Source organism: Typopeltis vanoorti, chromosome 12 (assembly GCF_054136105.1).
Source record: "Typopeltis vanoorti isolate ZY-2024b chromosome 12, IOZ_Tvanoo_1.0, whole genome shotgun sequence".
Classification (NCBI taxonomy): domain Eukaryota; kingdom Metazoa; phylum Arthropoda; class Arachnida; order Uropygi; family Thelyphonidae; genus Typopeltis; species Typopeltis vanoorti.
The window spans coordinates 131,208,763-131,226,897 of NC_143560.1; the positions used below are offsets into that span (position 1 = coordinate 131,208,763).

The 18,135-nt window shown below is 36.7% G+C and overlaps 1 protein-coding gene across 1 annotated transcript in view; it reads left to right on the forward strand.

Annotated features, from left to right (window-relative positions):
- Positions 1-18,135, forward strand: part of LOC150101230 (MAM and LDL-receptor class A domain-containing protein 2-like) — a 1,363,156-nt gene that overhangs the window by 71,542 nt on the left and 1,273,479 nt on the right. The window contains exon 6 of the mRNA XM_090402193.1: positions 15,461-15,622. Within this exon, the coding sequence (XP_090258319.1) occupies positions 15,461-15,622 (162 nt within the window). The remainder of the gene's footprint in view (positions 1-15,460; positions 15,623-18,135) is intronic.

Consider the following 18,135-nt stretch of genomic DNA (forward strand, 5'->3'; position numbering starts at 1 on the left):
GGCTTAATCTTTGTTCATTTCATGCTAGTGATCATCACCAACATTCATCTCGTGTTGCCTCCACAGTGTCTACTTCTTCCAGATTTCATGCCTAATCTCTTCATTCATCTATTATACTTCCACCTTGTTTAACATTTTCACCTATGCAGTGTTTGTCTCTCTCCTACTCAACTCCTCTTTTTATGCTATCACTCTTAATTTTCTTTTAAGCTTTTCATAATCACCAGCCTTGTAATTCCACATATATCCTTTTTATAGATGCTCTCATATGACTGGCTACAGCCTATGTGATCACTTCATGGTCATTTTCACCAACTGGAGGAGATGATACATTCCATTCACAATCGCATCTCTGATATATATAATCAGATCCAAGGCTTAACCTTTGCATGCCCTCCATTACATATTGCCTAAGACTGTTGTCCCTTAAGAACTCAAGAAATTCATTCTCCTTATCTCCTGACTATCTCTTTATTCTGATCAATATTGCTATAAATGAAATCACTCATAATGATTATCCATTGCTTGCTCATTAAGCCAAGTTGACAATACATTCTTTGTCTCCACCCTCCATAATCCCTGGCCTATTGCAACACCCAACCAAATATCTTATGCTGTCAAACTTCACCATATTCCGGAAAATTATTTATCCTTCTATTTCTATTCCCAACATCACATTCTCCTCAGACAACCAAGTTTCACTTATATCTGGGCATACTGACTCAATCAATGCAACAAACTCAGCTCTCTTGTTTTGAATACTCCTTACATTTGTGTACAAACACAATAATCTTCGTGTGTTTGAGTCCATTTTATCAGCACCAACATTCTCTATTCTATCTGCTCCCTCTCTCTCACCTCTCTCTCTCTCTCTCTCTCTCTCTCTCTTTGGTCTGACCACTCCTGTTTCCCTGATCCTGACTCTGATTTCCATTTCTACCTGTTATCTTTATTATTATTATTATTATTATTATTATTATTCAGGCCTCCAAGGAGTCAAAAGACTCATCGAGGAAGGTCCTTCCTAAGACATAAAGTCTGTCAAGTCTCACTGAGGGGAGGTCCCCCCCTGAGAAACACAAAGTCTATCATACCACTCTTTAAATTCACTGACCGTTTTGGCTCCCACCACTCCATCAGGCAATGCATTCCACGGTTCAACCACCCTCCACACAAAGAAACCACTCCTTACCCTCTTGCTCACAGTTTCCTTTCGTAACTTCCAGGGATGGCCTCTTGTCATCACTCCTTCCCGCTGATCAACCAAGCGAAAGAACTCCCTAGTGTCAACCCTGTAACCACCTCTCAACAGTTTAAAAGTCTCAATCATATCACCTCTCCTTCTTCTATCCACCAAACTCTGCAGTCCACATTCTCTCAGTCGATCCTCATAACTATCCTTGTACAGTCCTGAAACCATCTTTGTCATCCGTCTTTGTATCCTTTCCACAGTTAATTTATCCCCTTCAAATCCTGGGGACCAAATCTGAGAACAATAGTCCAAGTGTGGTCTGATCAGAGACTTATACAACGGAATGATAACCCTCTTATCTCTGCAGGTCAGTGTCCTTCTCATAATAGCAGCAATCCTCTGTGTTACCTTCACCACCTTTGCAATATGTCCCATAAACTTCAGGTTTCTATCAATCATCAACCCCAGATCTCTTGTCTCCCCTACTTCCTCCAGTATAACTCCTCCCATAGAGTATGCAGCATCCCATCGATGTTTCCCAAACCTCAAGACCTTACATTTTGCTGCATTAAACTGACATCCCCATTCATTTGCCCATCTATCTAGCTTATTTAAATCCTCTTGCAGGGCTACCACATCTGCACTATTACTAATAATCCTTCCCAGCTTCGCATCATCTGCAAACAACTGAATATCCCCCTGCAATCCACTGGCTATGTCATTGATATAAAGGTTAAACAATATAGGTCCTAGTACTGAGCCCTGTTGGACCCCACTTGTAACCCTGTGCCTCCTGGAAACTGCTCCACCATACACAACTCTCTGATACCTATCAGACAGCCAATCCTGAATCCAGTTGACCAATCTGACATCCAGACCCATGTGCTGCAACTTAAATATCAGCTTATCATGTGGCACCCTGTCAAATGCCTTCACCAAGTCTAAGAAAATTGCAGTATATGCCTTTCCCTCATCTAATGTTCTTGTAACTTTATTATAAAAGGCTAGCATATTGCTAAAACAAGAGCGTCCTTTCACAAATCCATGTTGATTCTCACAGATAACATTACCCTCATCTGCCCAATGCTGTACACGGTCCCTCACTACTTTCTCCAAGATCTTAACAACTACTGATGACACACAGAACTGGCCTATAATTAGACACTTCCAGTCTGTTACCACCCTTATGCAATGGCACTATCTTACCTTCCTTCCATTCCCTGGGCACCTTTGCCAAAGCCAGACTTTCATTGAAAAGCCACGTTAAAGGTACTGCCAATTCCCTAGCACATTCTCTCAAAACTCGTGGCGAAATACCATCCAGTCCCACAGCTTTACTGACATCCAGAGTACTCAGTATCTGAAACACACTCTCCTCCTGTACCTCCAGACCTCGTACCAGTTCTATCCCTCTAGCATTAACACTGACTCCTCTAGGATGAAATACTCCAATAAAGTGTTCATTGAACAATTCCACTATGTCCTCTGCATCAGTCACTCTATTCCCATTTTTATCCCACAATATCATTCTTCCACAGTCATTTCTCCTCCTACTGGCCACATAGCTAAAAAATTCCCTAGGATTTTCTTTGGATCTTAGGGCCAATCTCCTCTCATATTCCAGTTTCACTTTCCTTACCACACTAGTCACTCTTCTGGCCTGTGTCTTATATTCCTCATGCATCTCTTCACCTATCTCCTTATATCTCTTCCATAGCCTCTTTTTCGCATGCAATTCCTGTTTAATATTGTTTGTCATCCACTTTACTCCAAATTGCGTCCTCTTCTTCACTCGTGGTATACAACTTACCATTGCTGATAACAAATATTCTTTCACAATTTCCCACGCACTGGTGATATCCCGGCCTTCCAATTCCTCCCTCCATGAAACTTCCCGAAGTTGACGTCTAAGACTATTATAATCACCTGCCTTATAATTCCACATAAGTTCCCGTCTCTTTGATACTCCTGCATGTCTATTCATTTTCCAAGTCAACACCATATGGTCACTCTCTCCAACTGGTGGGAGAGACGTCAACTCAGTTATTGTCAACTCTTCTGATGCTATAACCAAATCCAAAATTTTTGAACCTCTTGTTCCCTCTGTTACATGTTGCCTAAGACATTTGTCCCTCAAGAATTCTAGAAATTCCATTCCCCTATTGCTACATGCATCTTCCTCTCTCCAATTTATACTACTGAAGTTAAAATCTCCCATAACAATCATTCTTCTTGCACTTGCCAAACTTAGCTGTCTAAACATCTCCTGGTCCCCATCCTCTGTGCTCCTGGGTCTGTAGCAACACCCCACTAAATATCCTGTCTTGCCTACCTCTACCTCACACCATACGCTCTCAAAATCATTTGTCTCACTTCCCTCCAAATTCTCCACTCTTAGAGGACATCTTTATGCATTCGATCATCTTATGTGGCTGCAAACACATCTTCAGTTTCATATCCATCTTCCTCCTGTTGTATAATCCATTTTGTTGTGCTATTCTACTTCACAAGTAGACTCATCATTTATTACATTAAATTCTTGACTCTGTGCCTTCTCAGAAAACAATAGACTTTCTAAATGCCCAGCACCAAGCCCATTCAAATGTAATCTATCAGCTTTAAACCATTCCAACTTTCCTTCAAATTCACTCCGCAGATTTACAAATTGAACCCCCTTGGCCTCGCACGACTCATCTATTTTACTATTCATTATCTCTACTCTATTTTTCAATTCGCTATTGTCATATCTGGGCAACACACTTATTACACTTCTAATAACACTGTTATTCTTTACCTGCCATAACAACTTCCTCAGGTCTCTATCAACATTATTTTTTTCCCCAACTAAGTTATTTGTGCCCATGACTACCACTAATTTTTATGTCTGGTCTTCCCTCTTCTGCACTGCATTAGTTATTTGTTTCATTGTTCTACCAGGAAAGCATGTTTTGCACACTTTATTAGCAATCACAAATCTAATGATCGAGTCCCCACACAGTGATATATGGCTATCCTTTGACTCCTTCTTCATAATATTAACGTCCTACTTCTCATTATCATCAGCTAATCTCTCTCTCCTTTAGATATTTAATATCCTCTTTCAGATGTTTTATTTCACTTTTCATTTTCACTAACTCCTGCCTAAGTTCTTCTGCTATGGTCCCAATGCATGCTTATATTTCTATTCACTCTAATCTATCAAGACACTTTTTACATACATTAATGCTTTCTTTCTTCTTGTTTACCCAAACAGTCAACAAATGTTTCACATTTTTCGGTGCATACATATAGCAATTTTTGTAACACATTCACTGCAAAAAATCCAATGCAGAGCCAGACTTTTGCACAGAAGCTTTCCGTGCTGCTGATGTATGTTTCTTAATGAATGCCATTTTCAAAAGCAGAATCAGTACGAACAAAAAAGCAACAAAAAATTTCAACAGCAACACTACTGAAGGACACTTGTATCCAAACTGAAAAAATGCAGCACAATTTGTGATAAAAAAAACAACACTATACACTAATTAAAAACACTTTTTTTTTATCACAGCTCAAATCTACTCGTACGTTCACTCATTGCACTAGAAACTCATGCAATGGAAAATAATTAAAATAAAATAAAATAAAAAAATATAAGTATTTTAAAAATCACCATCAGAGTATAAGTAAGACAAGAAATATTCAGTAAAATTCCTCATTAATTAAATTAATAAACTGTGTTATATGTACTATAAAATAAAAATAAAATAAAAAATTTGGAATTAATAGCAGATTATTATTATTATTATTAAACACGACCTCATGAAGTCAAAGAGTCATCTGGGAGGTCTTTTTATCACATACACATCTCATCATACCGTGTCTTGAACACACTCAAACTCCTTGCAGACACCACACTCTCAGGCAAGGCATTACAATCATTCACAACTCTGCACGAAAAAAACCTGCCTCTCACTCCCCTACTCACACCCTCTTTATACTCCATAATCCCTTATTTTTATTATTATTATTATTATAATATTATTATAATAATAATTATTATGGGAATTACTATGGGAATTACCATAGAATTACTATGGGAATTATTATTATAATAATAATTCCCATAGAGTGAATAATCAAAGGCCATCAGATATCATCAAATTCAGACAATATAAAAATGTCTCAAAGCTTTCTTTTATGTAAACATTCCATAAGGAATCTATTCTTTTATAAGAGCTTGGTTTTCTTCTATTTTTCATCTCTACTATTCTGTGCTTAGTAGAGACGGCATGATCAACAAAGTCAGATTAGTTTCATAGTACTCAGTATAAGGTTTATTTTCTTCATGGTGGAAAGAAGAGTAGATAAATCTGATACTCCAGAGTAAGACCAGCCACATGAGCTAGGGATCTGGAAAATTAAGTGGAGGAAGTTTGTCTTTAGGTAAAGAAAAGGAAGGTTGAAATCTACCTGACAAGACACAAGAAAACCTCAATGTTAAGCTGGCTCAGAATGAATAAAAGAAAAATAACAAAAATTATAAAGATTAATAAAAACAGAAAAATTTCTTACCCACCCACAGTATAGTTTCCAACTATTATTTTAATAACTAATATAGCCTACTCTCGTTTAGGAGTGCCCTTTTTTTTTTTACAATGTCATTGGCTCTTTCATTTATTGATGTGTTATAAAACTAATATATGAAGAATAAAATAGGAGGAAAATTTGGACATACTTTTTGGATGTTGTTTTCTGTCTCCTTATCCTGACGATGTGCCTTCATATGCTGTTAAACTATTAAAGGAAGGGTTTTTGTGTGTGTGTGGGGGGGGATGGAGGTAAAGTAATGTGCGGAAATTATTTGAAAAAACTTGGTTTTTTTTATATATGTATAATATTATTATTATTAAGGGTGGATAGAGTAATAATATTACTCTACCCACCCTTAAGGGTGTAAGGTATGGCTAGTAGGGGTAGCACCTCTACCTGCTCAGCAGTCACATCCAAATATTTGATGGCTGGGTGGAATTGGTCCCTACTGCTCATGAAACTCTCACTTATGGCTCCAAGTAGCTGGTAGAGTGCACCAGTGGCCACACACTGGGACCGTGCGTTGACTGGCATGCAAAACTAAGTGAGGTTATCAGATGACCAAAATTTAATTTGACAATGGTAATGAAGGCATGACAGCAAACTATGTGATATAGTCTAGGCACACTCTGAGACAACACAGAGATGTGGCCAGTCACAGTGGAAGAGACAGGAACCTCACCATGTAACCTTCTCTCATAAACCATGAAACAGAGAACGATGTCAGATTTAAGCAATAGAAACAAGGTTGGACCCTCTGCAACTTTTGTCTCTTGGAAACATTACAGGGAAGAAGAGAAGGAAACTGGAGAACGTAAGACAGTTACTATGAAAATAGCATATGACCAAGATACCTTAAACCCTTCAGGGAGGATATATCCTGATTCTTCATGTCTGAAAACCAAGAATCTTCTCTTAAGGCTTGCAACTTGGAATGTAAGGACCTTATATGAAGCTGGGAAGTTAGATAACCTTATACAAGAACTTGAAGCAATGAAAATTGACCTTGCTGGTATCAGTAAAGTCAAATGGACTAATAGTGGAAAAATAAACAGAAGGAGCCATTCAATTATATACTCGTGTGGAGACAATCATAGGAATGGAGTAGCATTTATACTAAAAAATAAGATTGCGCAATCCTTACTTCGATTTTGGCCCATAAGTGACAGGATAATTGCATTAAAAACTGCAGCCTATTTTATGTTGTAGTGAGGGAGAGTGTCTTCTCCTTTTTATATTTTTAATATTAAATTTAATATTTTTATTGTCCAAATATATGCACCTACTTCTGATTACCCAGATGTAGAATGTTTCTATGAAGGCATTCAAAATGCACTTAACAATGGTAAATCAGATGGCATAACTATCGTTATTCCCATAACTTTAGCTTAAACTTAACCATAACTTAAAGCCTACTTTAGCATTTTGATGCTAAAGTAGGCTCAGAAAAGATCTCTTCCTGTTCGAAACCAGTGCATAGGACATAGAAATCCAAGAGGAGAAAGATTAATACAGTTTCGTAAAGAAAACAATCTGGTAATAACAAATAAATGCTCCTAGAAGTCTTTACACATGGAAAAGTCCTGGAGAGCTAGGAACCAGATTGACTATATAATGATTAAAAAAAGATTCCAGAATAATATCTTACAAGCTAAAACATACCCAGGGTCTGATATTGGATCAAACAACAACCCTGTGGTCATTAAAGCAGCAATAAAATTAAAGAAAACAATGAAACCTCTAAACATAGAAAAATATGATTTTGGCTCCCTTAAAAATCAAGAAATACAAGATAAATTTTTAAAGGAACTGGCACAATCCACTACTGTTAACATTCCTAGGGTAATGTTAACAGCAGTGGTAATTTAGGTATTTATATATAGTAATTTAGGGTAATGATACTTGATTCCACCAAGTATCATTAACCTAAATTTGAGATTGAGGATATATGGCAGAAATTTAAAGCAGGCATAAAAAAAAAAAGCCAGTAAAACAAACAATTCCCAAATTTGAGAAGAAAATGAGTAAACTCTGGATGAATGATAAGATACTGAAAATGATGGAGGAAATAAAGAAACACAAAAATCGTCCTGAATACAAGAACTTTAACAAGGAGATCAAGAAAGAATGTGGGATTGCAGAACTATAGCTGAACAACAGATACAAGGAAATTGAACTTTTGGACAAAAAGCATAAAACCAGAGAACTTCATGAAAAAGTAAGGGAGCTAAATAGCAAATCTTGCAAAAGGGTAGGCTCTCATTGCATTGAAGATACCAGTGGAAACATCCTAATAGAGTAATACAAAATAAGGGATAGATGGGTAGAGTGTTCAAAGGAACTCTACAATCATGATAGAATAGATAAGCCATTGCAAGAAGATTTGGAGAGGCCTACTATTCTTACCTGGGAAGTAACAAATGCCATTAGGAAACTGAAACCGGGAAAAGCTCCAGGAATGGATGGAATTATGGCAGATTATCTAAAAGTTTTAGATAATAAGGCTATAATATTATAGTACCTCCGTAGCGCAATTGGAAGAACGACAGTACATTGTGCCCTTTGATTAGAAAAGGCCTAAGTTCGATTCTCATCGTGATGAGAGGAATCTTTATATGGACTTTTTCAATTGAAGGTGAATTAGCTGATCTCATAGGGTTTTTCATCCCACATACAGACAAATCGGCCCTTCAGAACACATGCAATTTACAGACAAAAAATACTAGCTGTGATGGCAATGGGCAGTAGATGGCATTGATGTAGGTGATTGGTAGTTGAGGTTTTGTGTAGTTGTGGAGATGGAGAGTTGTACATTAGGTGTCCTCCCGCAATGAGTCTTCGGACTCCTTGGAGGTGTCATGAATAATAATAATAATAAGAAGAAGAAGATCACTGACTGACATATGTAACAAAACATATGAAACTGGACATCTGCCAAAAGATTTTAAGCACTCGACGTTCCTACCAATACCTAAAAAATCGAAGACAATCAGACAATTATAAGAATTTAAAGGAGTCAGCATATGAGGCAGTAATAACATAAACAATTTAAGATATGTAGATGATGCAGTACTGCTAGCTGAAAATAAAAAAAAAAATCTTCAAAACCTACTAGAAGAGACGCTGAAATTAAGTGAAAAATAAGGACTTAATTTCAACTTCAAAAAAACCAAAACCATGCTGTAACAAGAGAAAAAGGGAAAATGCCCAATATAAATATTAAGATCAGAGGAAATACTTTAGATCAAGTAGAGAGTTATATATATTTGGGTCAACTAATTACAGCGAATGGAAAGTGTGATAAGGAAATATTAAGAAGAATAGAAATTGCTAGATCAACTTTCATTAGCATGAAAAGCATTCTGACCTCAAGGGAAATTCACACAAATACAAGAATTAGGCTGTCCAAATGCTATCAACACTGCTATATGGAGGAGAAACCTGGACAATATCAAAATATTGTGAAAATAAACTAAAAGCGTTTGATATGTGAATCTTCAGAAGAATTTTTAGAATCCCATGGACTGCCAAAAAAACTAATTTAGAAATATTAAAGATGATTGAAGAAGATAGGACTCCGTTGAAAACCAAAAAAAGGAAAATCACCTACCTTGGTCACATACTAAGGCATAAATCCCTACAAAAAATTTCTAGAAGAAATAATACAAGGAAAAAGAAGATGAGGAAGACAAAGAACAGATTGGATGGGAAATTAAGGAACTGAAATTTTTCAGGGAATCTAGGAGACTAGATTATGTCAGGGAATCTTGCAGACTACAGGTTTCAAAGACAATGAAAATAGGCAGAATCGTTGAAAATGTCAACTGTGTTATGAACGGACAACCTGTGGAACAAGTAAAACATTTCAGCTACTTAATCACGATTTTTAGTAAAGATGGTAAATTCAATATGGAAATAGACAACAGAATCAACAAAGCTAGTATGGTAGGAAGTCATTGCAATAAATTCATATGGAATAAAGAGAAATTTGTCAGAACACTAAATTAGCTGTATACAAAACAGTGGTCAAACCAGTTTTAACTTATGGTTCTGAGAGCTGGGTCAGAAGTAAAACACTTGACCAAAGATTAGAGACTGCAAATATGAGAGTCCTGAGAAAGATTAGGGGTATGAACAGATGGCATCAATGGCAGTATCATATTAAAAATGAGGATATTAGGAAAACTTGATATTGTCAGCATCCAGGAATGCGTTAGCAGAGCTAATCTCAGGTGGTATGTTTACATAAACAGAATGGATGAGGAAAGATTAGCAGAACAAGTGTTCTCTGCCAGGTTGGCAGGAAAACGACCCAGAGGAAGACCAAGATATAGGTGGATTGATACCGTACAAAGTGCTTTAGACGAATGAAATATAAGATCTGATAATGTTGGAGTCTTGACAGGTAACAAACTGATTTGGAGGAAAATTGTAGACAGGAAGTTGGTAATGATGTAAATTTTAAAATGAAAAAATTATATCATTACTAACTTCCTATCTACAATTATCCTCCAAATCAATCTGTTACTTGTCAAGACTCCAACATTATCAGATCTTATATTTCTATGGTCTAAGGCACTTTGTACCATATCAATCCACCTATATCTTGGTCTTCCTCTGGGTCGTTTTGCTGCCAACCTGGCAGAGAACATTTGATTTGCTAATCTTTCCTCGCCCATTCTGTTTAGGTGACCATACCACCTGAGATTAGCTCTGCTAATGCATTCCTGGATGCTGACAAGGTCAAGTTCTTTCCTAATATATTAGTTTTTAATATGATATTGCCATTGATGCCATCTGTTCACGCCTATAATCTTTCTCAGGATTCTCATATCTGCGGTCTCTAGTCTTTGGTCAAGTGTTTTACTTCTGACTAAGCTCTCAGATCCATAAGTTAAAACTGGTTTGAACACTGTCTTGTATACAGCTAATTTAGTGTTCCGACTAATTTCTCTCTTATTCCATATGAATTTATTCAATTGACTTCCCACCATACCAGCTTTGCTGATTCTGTTGTCTATTTCTATGTTTAATTTACCATCTTCACTAAAATTTGTGCCTAAGTGGCTGAAATGTTTTACTTGTTCCACAGGTTCTCCATTCACAACACAGTTGACATTTTCAGTGATTTTGCCTATTTTCATTATCTTTGTCTTTTTATTGCTGACCTTCATACCATATCTATTACAACAGCTATTCAATTTAGTCAGAGAATCTTGCAGACTTGTAGCAGATTTATTTAGAAGTATAACATCATCCACATAAAGCAAAGAGCTGACATTAACATCTCCAATTTTGATATTATGTTTAATACCACTTTCCTTCAAAATGTGATCCATATAGATAATGAATAACAGAGGGGATAATGCACATCCTTGTCTCACACCAGATTTAACATTAAACCATCTTCCTGTACTTCCTTCAATTCTAACTGCTGACTTACAACCCAAATAAAGACTAAGTATTGCTTGATATAATGCCCCATTGACACCATATAACTGCAGTGTATTGAATAGCTTCTCTCTTGGTACCTTGTCATATGCCTTTTCCAAATCGACAAAACTTAAATACAGATCTTTGTTATATTCCCATGCTTTCTCGACTATTTGTCGTAAAGTGAAGATCTGATCCTCACAGCCTCTGTTTGGCCTGAATCCAGCTTGTTCTTCACCAAGCTTTTCTTCCACAATTCTTCTCAACTGTTTCTCAAGTATACTTGCATAGATCTTGCCAGGAACACTCAGTCTGAATGTGAGAATTACAGTACCTCTGTAATTCTCACATTCAGTTTTATTTCCCTTTTTATATATGGGTACTATGAGAGCTCTACTCCAGTCATCGGGAATTCGTCCCTCTGTCGAGGCTTTCTGAACTATGCAGTGCAGCTACCATAAGACTCTTATACCACCATACTTCAGCATTTCTGGTCGAATATCATCTACTCCAGCTGCCTTTTCACATTTCAAGCCTTTGATGGCTTTTTCTACTTCAAATATGGATATGTATTCCTACCTGCATGCCTGGTCAGTGTTTTTTACCACTGTGCTGTCATCACTGCTTGTTTGATTTAGCAGTTTTTCAAAGTAATTACTCCATACTTCAAGGATATCTTTTTCTCCTGTTTTCATGTCACCTTTATCATCTCTAACTCCTTTTTACAGCACTCTTTTCTCCATTCCTAAGCTTCTTCAACAACCTCCAGAATATTTTGCCACCTTCTTGATATTTATTTTCTATATTCTTGCCAAAGTCCTCCCATGACTTTTGTTTAGCTAGTTTTACACACTGTTTAGTATTCTTGCATTTGCCTCTATATTCTCTAAGAGCACAAGCTGACTTATTTGACAGGAACTTTTGGTATGCTTTCTTCTTTTCCTTCACTGCCTCTTTAACTTCTTGTGTCCATCAGGGAGTTCTGATTTTTTTATCCTTGCAGACAACATCACCACATGCCTCTCTGGCAGAATCAATCAGTGTTTTCTTCAGAGTTTGCCACTGAATCTCCAAGGTTTGATTCCAGTTCTCAAACTCTTTCAATAATCTTTCTTCAATAATCTTTGTGTATTTTAGTCTACAGTTCACATCTGAGAGCTGCTCAACTTTTATTCGCTTTAAAACATTTTTGCATGTTATTCTTTTCAATATGAAATTCAATTTTATCCTGCTCAAGACTAAATAGTGATCACTTCCAATTTCAAATCCTCTGTCCACTCTGGTGTCCTGCACCAGGGAGAAAACATCACTATCAACAATAACATAGTCAATGAGACTTTTCTTATTCATAACCTCTTCTCTCCATGTGAATTTGTGCACATTTTTATGTTGGAACATGGTGTTAGTAATAACCAGTCCATGTCCTGAGCAGAAATCCAACAGATATTTGCCATTATTATTAGCTTTGGTCTTTTCTCCAGATTTTCTCAAAATATTTTTATATGTCTCACAATCATTTCCTACTCTGCTATTGAGATCCCCAATAAGGACCAACTTTTCCTTTTTCAATGTGTCAGTTGCTTTTTCTAAAGCCTCAAAAAATTCCTCCACTTCTACCTTAGTAGAACCTTCTGTGGGACCATAGGTACAAATAAGTCTCATTGTCCAGTTCTCCATTCTCATATTTGCCCACATTACTCTACTTGAGACTGACTGCCATTCAAGAAGATTAGCCTCGTATTTTGTGTTGAATACTATGGCTACTCCTTCTTTTCCTTGATTGTCATTGCCTGAATATAACATTTTGTATTTATTGCTCAGAAAGATCTCATCTGTTTTGGTCTTTTTTGTTTCAGTCACCCCTATTATGTCGATCTGGCTTATCTAATTCCTCAGCTAGCTCCATTTCTTTGCCATTCAGGCTTCTTACGTTGATAATAACGATCTTTAACTCTGGTGATGTTGAGTTGGGGTTTCTTTTTAGATTTGTTTCAGTAGCTGACTTTTCACTGTTCGCCCTGGTTCCCTGGCGAAAACAACGGGGACCTTGTTTAACTGGGCGATGCCCCAGCCGGCATGAAATTTTGTCATGTTGTACTATCATTTTTTATTTTAGTTTAACCAATAAGAATACAATTTGGTCGGCTAAATCCCAAATTGCCAGCCCATCCTCGTTCGTTCAGTATCCAAGTAGATACCCAACAGGGTGCACCACGAGAAGGTGAGGATTGGACATTAGGTCAGAAGCCGTGGTTGGTTCTCCGCATTCCTTTAAAGGCTATGTGGAGGTCTCCTCTCAGTTATACAGCTTTGACCCTTAAGCACCCCTCCTTTACACCACTTGAGGGATATACCAGGAATTTGATGATGATGATGAGATCATTGGAGAAGATAGGACTCTGTTGAAAACCATTAAAAAAAAAGGAAAATCACCTACCTTGGTCACATACTAAGGCATGAATCCCTACAAAAAACACTTCTAGAAGGAATGATACAAGGCAAAAGAAGATGAGGAAGACAAGGAACAGATTAGATGGGAAATATTAAGGACTGGACCTTTTTGTCCTATGAAGAATGCAAAAGAGGAGCACTAAACCATACATGGTGTAAGCTCATGGTAGTGAACCTCGTGGAAGGAGTTGACATCTGACAAGACAAGACCAACCCTTAATAATATTAAAGGTGGGTAGAGTAATTCTCATGAGGAAAGATTTGAGTTGCAGAAGTTTCGAATTTTTTATGAGGAGATATGATAGAAATGTATAATTTACTGAAAAGATTTTTTAGGATTGACTAGTGAGATAAAAGGAGTTATCACTGGAAATTGAGAAAGCATGTGGTTAGCATGGCCCATGAGGAGACTAGATTCTTCTCTTGAACATGGGCATTTGAGTGAAATTGTTTACTAGAGTCTGTTGTGAGTGTTTATAAGTAAGTGCATTGAACGAGGGGATGTAACAGATGGAAGTTTCCATAATTGCAAAGAAGGTTTCCATACAATAAAAAAAAAACAATAATAAAATCTCTCCCAGTACCATTAGCAAGTAGTTGTATAGGATTATGGTGAATATAAGTCAATTTTTTATATTTATAGGTGTATGCAAGTAGAATGAATTGGTGTGCATTCTATTTGCACACCTATGCATCCTACTGTGTGTGTGTTGCATGTGTTGTATGCATGTGAATGAATTTAATATATGTCATGATAGATATGTTGCTGTTTAATGGAGATCTCCCATAATCTGTAGATTTATTTTAATGACACATCATTTGTGCGCATTACTATCACCAAGTTCATTTTCGTCCCATGAATTCTCCATTTGGATGTGCTAGGGTTTTTCCTCTTGGGAACTTATGTTTTTCATACTGTAAAGCAGGCAAACCAGTGATTAGAACACACACAATTAACAGACAAAATACACTGGCCTCATAGCCTGTGTTGCTTCAGCCATAAATTCAAATAAATAAAACCTAACCAATCCCATGAATTTTCATCTTACTTTCCTAAATGAAACTGAATACGTTTAATTTGATATTTCAAAACCTTCTCTAGACACTTAGAAAAGTCATATGTATACAGAAGAGTGGAACAGAATTTTTGAATTAATGAATGCTGGTAAGTTAGTGGTATATGTTGCCTAAATGAGTAGTGAATACACCTGTTATTGAATGTGCTTAATGCAAAATGTAATAAGTACTGCAACTATGGTATTATACCAGTACAGCAAAATACTCTTAGAATAATATTATTTTCTCTTTCTTCTTCTAGCTTATCCCACTTAAGTAGGGTCGCTGTTCTTAATGTGTTTCCTTCACATCCTCTTGTCTTGGGCTGTCACCACATCCAAGTTCTTCATCCTCAGGTCTTCTTCTATCAGCTTCCTCCATCTCTTCTTTGGCTGCCTGTGCTGCTTTCTCCTCCCCTGCACATCCATCTGCATGATCTTTCTTCCCACATACACTTCCTCCCTCATCATGACGTGACCAAACTCTCTCAACCTTGCCTCCTGTATCTTTGCTTCTAAGTTCATAACTTCCACCATTTCCTCTTATATAATCATTTCTCAGACGATCCTTTCTGGTCACTCCCACATCCACCTAAGATTCTCAACTCTGCTACCTCCATGTATATTTTATGTCCTGTATATTTTTCTTAGAATAATATTATTACAACTATTAAAATAAAATAGTTTTATTTTATAATTCAAAATAAAGTTGGTCAATTTAATATTCTCTGAAAAGTTTATTCTTCTTGTTTTGTAGCAACTTTACCAACAGTTTCCACTTTGGAAACTACTACTAGTTCTTCAGTATCATGTAAAAATGACCAGTTTTCCTGTGATAATGGAGCTACTTGCATTAATATGACTGAAGTTTGTGACTTTTACAAGCAATGTCAGGATGGATCTGATGAATCTAAATGTGGTAAGCAAGTTTATATACACCTCCAAATCAAAAAATTATAATAACCAAAGAAAATATGTTGAATGATTTGCAATTCTAATTTATTGCATAGAAAATAATTATTACCAAATATGAATCAGCATCTAAATCTATGTACTTGGTAGATTATATAACCATGTAAATCTATAAAAATGTAATATAAATTATAAGAAAACTGTTATTTGAAAACATTCACAAAATTAGAATAATTTTTAATGTGGTTCAAAATATTAGAATATTCCACATTTTTCTGATTGGTTTTGAGGAGATCATAGAAATAGCATATATTTTAGTAGCTGCAGGACTAACTTGTGTGTGTGAAGAATTGTTTGCATGTGGATTTCGGTTGATCATTTGATAAACATGGGTGGAACGAGTGACATATCAGAAGCTAAGAAGTTTCGTGTGGTGTCTCTATACAAAGAAGGCCAAACTCAACAGTTTATAATTAAGAAATTGAAATGTTCTCAAGCAAGTTTAAGTAGAGTATTGAAACAGTATTTAATAATCAGACTTTTCAAAATAATCACTGCAATAGCTCTTGAAAGGTAATAACTACATCAAGAAATGAAGGAGATTATGAAGAAAAACCACTTACAAAAGTATAAGGTACTTTCACAGGAGACGGAAAGAACTAGGTATCAATGTGTTTGAATCTATGACGTTGAGAAGACTTCACAATTTGGGTTTTAAATCATTATTATTATTATTATTATTAAACAAGACCTCATGGAGTCAAAGACTCATCTAGGAGGTCCTTTTATCTCACACACATCTCATCATACCGGGTCTTAAACACATTCAAACTCCTTGCAGACACCACACTCTCAGGCAAGGCATTCCAATCATTCACAACTCTGCACGAAAAAAACCTGCCTCTCACTCCCCTACTCACACCCTCTTTATACAGTTTCCAGGGATGACCTCTGGTTCTCCCCTGATCTCCCACTATTCGCTGTAGAACTTCTCCACCATTGATCCTATAGCAACCCCTTACCAACCTGTAGGTCTCTATCATATCTCCCCTCTTCCTTCTCTCCACTAGTCTCTGCAAATTACATCTTTTCAATCTTTCCTCATACTCGACATTCCAGAGGTCAGAAACTACCTTAGTCAGTCGCCTTTGGACCCTTTCCAACATCTCCTCATCCTTCTGAAAACCAGGTGACCAAATCTGGGCACAATAGTCCATGTGTGGCCTAATCAAAGCCTTATACAATGGAACAAGAATCTCCCTACTTCTACACGTCAGTGTCCTCCTCATCATTCCCAGAAGTCTTTGTGTTGTCTTCACAATTTTGGCGATCATGTGTGCCTAAGACAAAATGTGTTATCTTGGAAGAAGTGGAGCAAGTAAGGGCTCTTGTGATGATTTTAGATAAACATTTGAAGTTTAGAGGACATATTGCTAGAGTTGTCAATATGTCTTTATGAGTTACAAATGAGTAGAATAGATTTGAGAGACGTATGGAGCTGTATAAAAAAAAAAAAGAGCTATATTTAAATAGATTGGTATAAGTCCACTGGAGAAGCTGCTGCTGCCAGAGAGAGAGAAATGACTAAAGTGAATGGAAGATCTGAAGAAGCAAGGTGATAGAGGTGACATCGAACAGCAAGTAAGTAGGGTAGTAGAACTTGTGAATGTTCAGGTGAGTGGCAATTGTGAAGACAATTGTGAAGAAAATAAAAGGAACAGGGAAATGGGGGAGTCAAGTTGGACAGGAGACATTGTATGTGAGGAATGGTTGATGTATACAGGATCAGATGTATGTGTGTAGAAGAGATCTGAGGAGAAGTGTAAGTTCAGTGATGATTAAAATAGGTGGCCAAGGGTGGTGGTGGAGGAATGGCAGAGTCACATCTGAATAGTGGGATTGGGGAAGGTTATTGAACCAGAAATAAGCTAGTATATATGTTTACAAATGCCAGAAGTATTCAAAATGAAGGAAATTAAATTCTATCATTAATAGATCATATTTGCCCCAAAATTATTGGAATAAGTGAAACATGGCTAGATGACAATGACATTCTGACAGGAATAGAGATGAATGGATATCATGTTTTTCATGAGGATAGGCAATAGAAGTGGGGGGGGGAAGAAATGCTGTTGATGGTAGCAGAAGAGTAATCTCCATCTAAGGTGGAGATAAAGTTGGTGATCAGTGGGAGTAGTTTTGAATCTGTATAATATGAGGTGTAAGTGAGCAGAATAAAATATCTAATTAGGTGTTGCTACAGACCTCGTAATGTGGAGGGTAGTGAGAAGGAAATGTATAATCAAATAACTCTACCTAATAAGAAAAGTACCTAATACATAACATTATGGGTGATTTTAATTATGGTAATATAGATTGGAATGAAGAGATAGCATCTGAGAACAATCAGAATGGATTCCTTGAGTTTTTGCAGGTTTGTAGGCAGTACTTAGCAGAGGATACATGTGGATTAAGGGTGTTGGATTTGATTATCATATCAGAGGATGGTATTGTAATTGA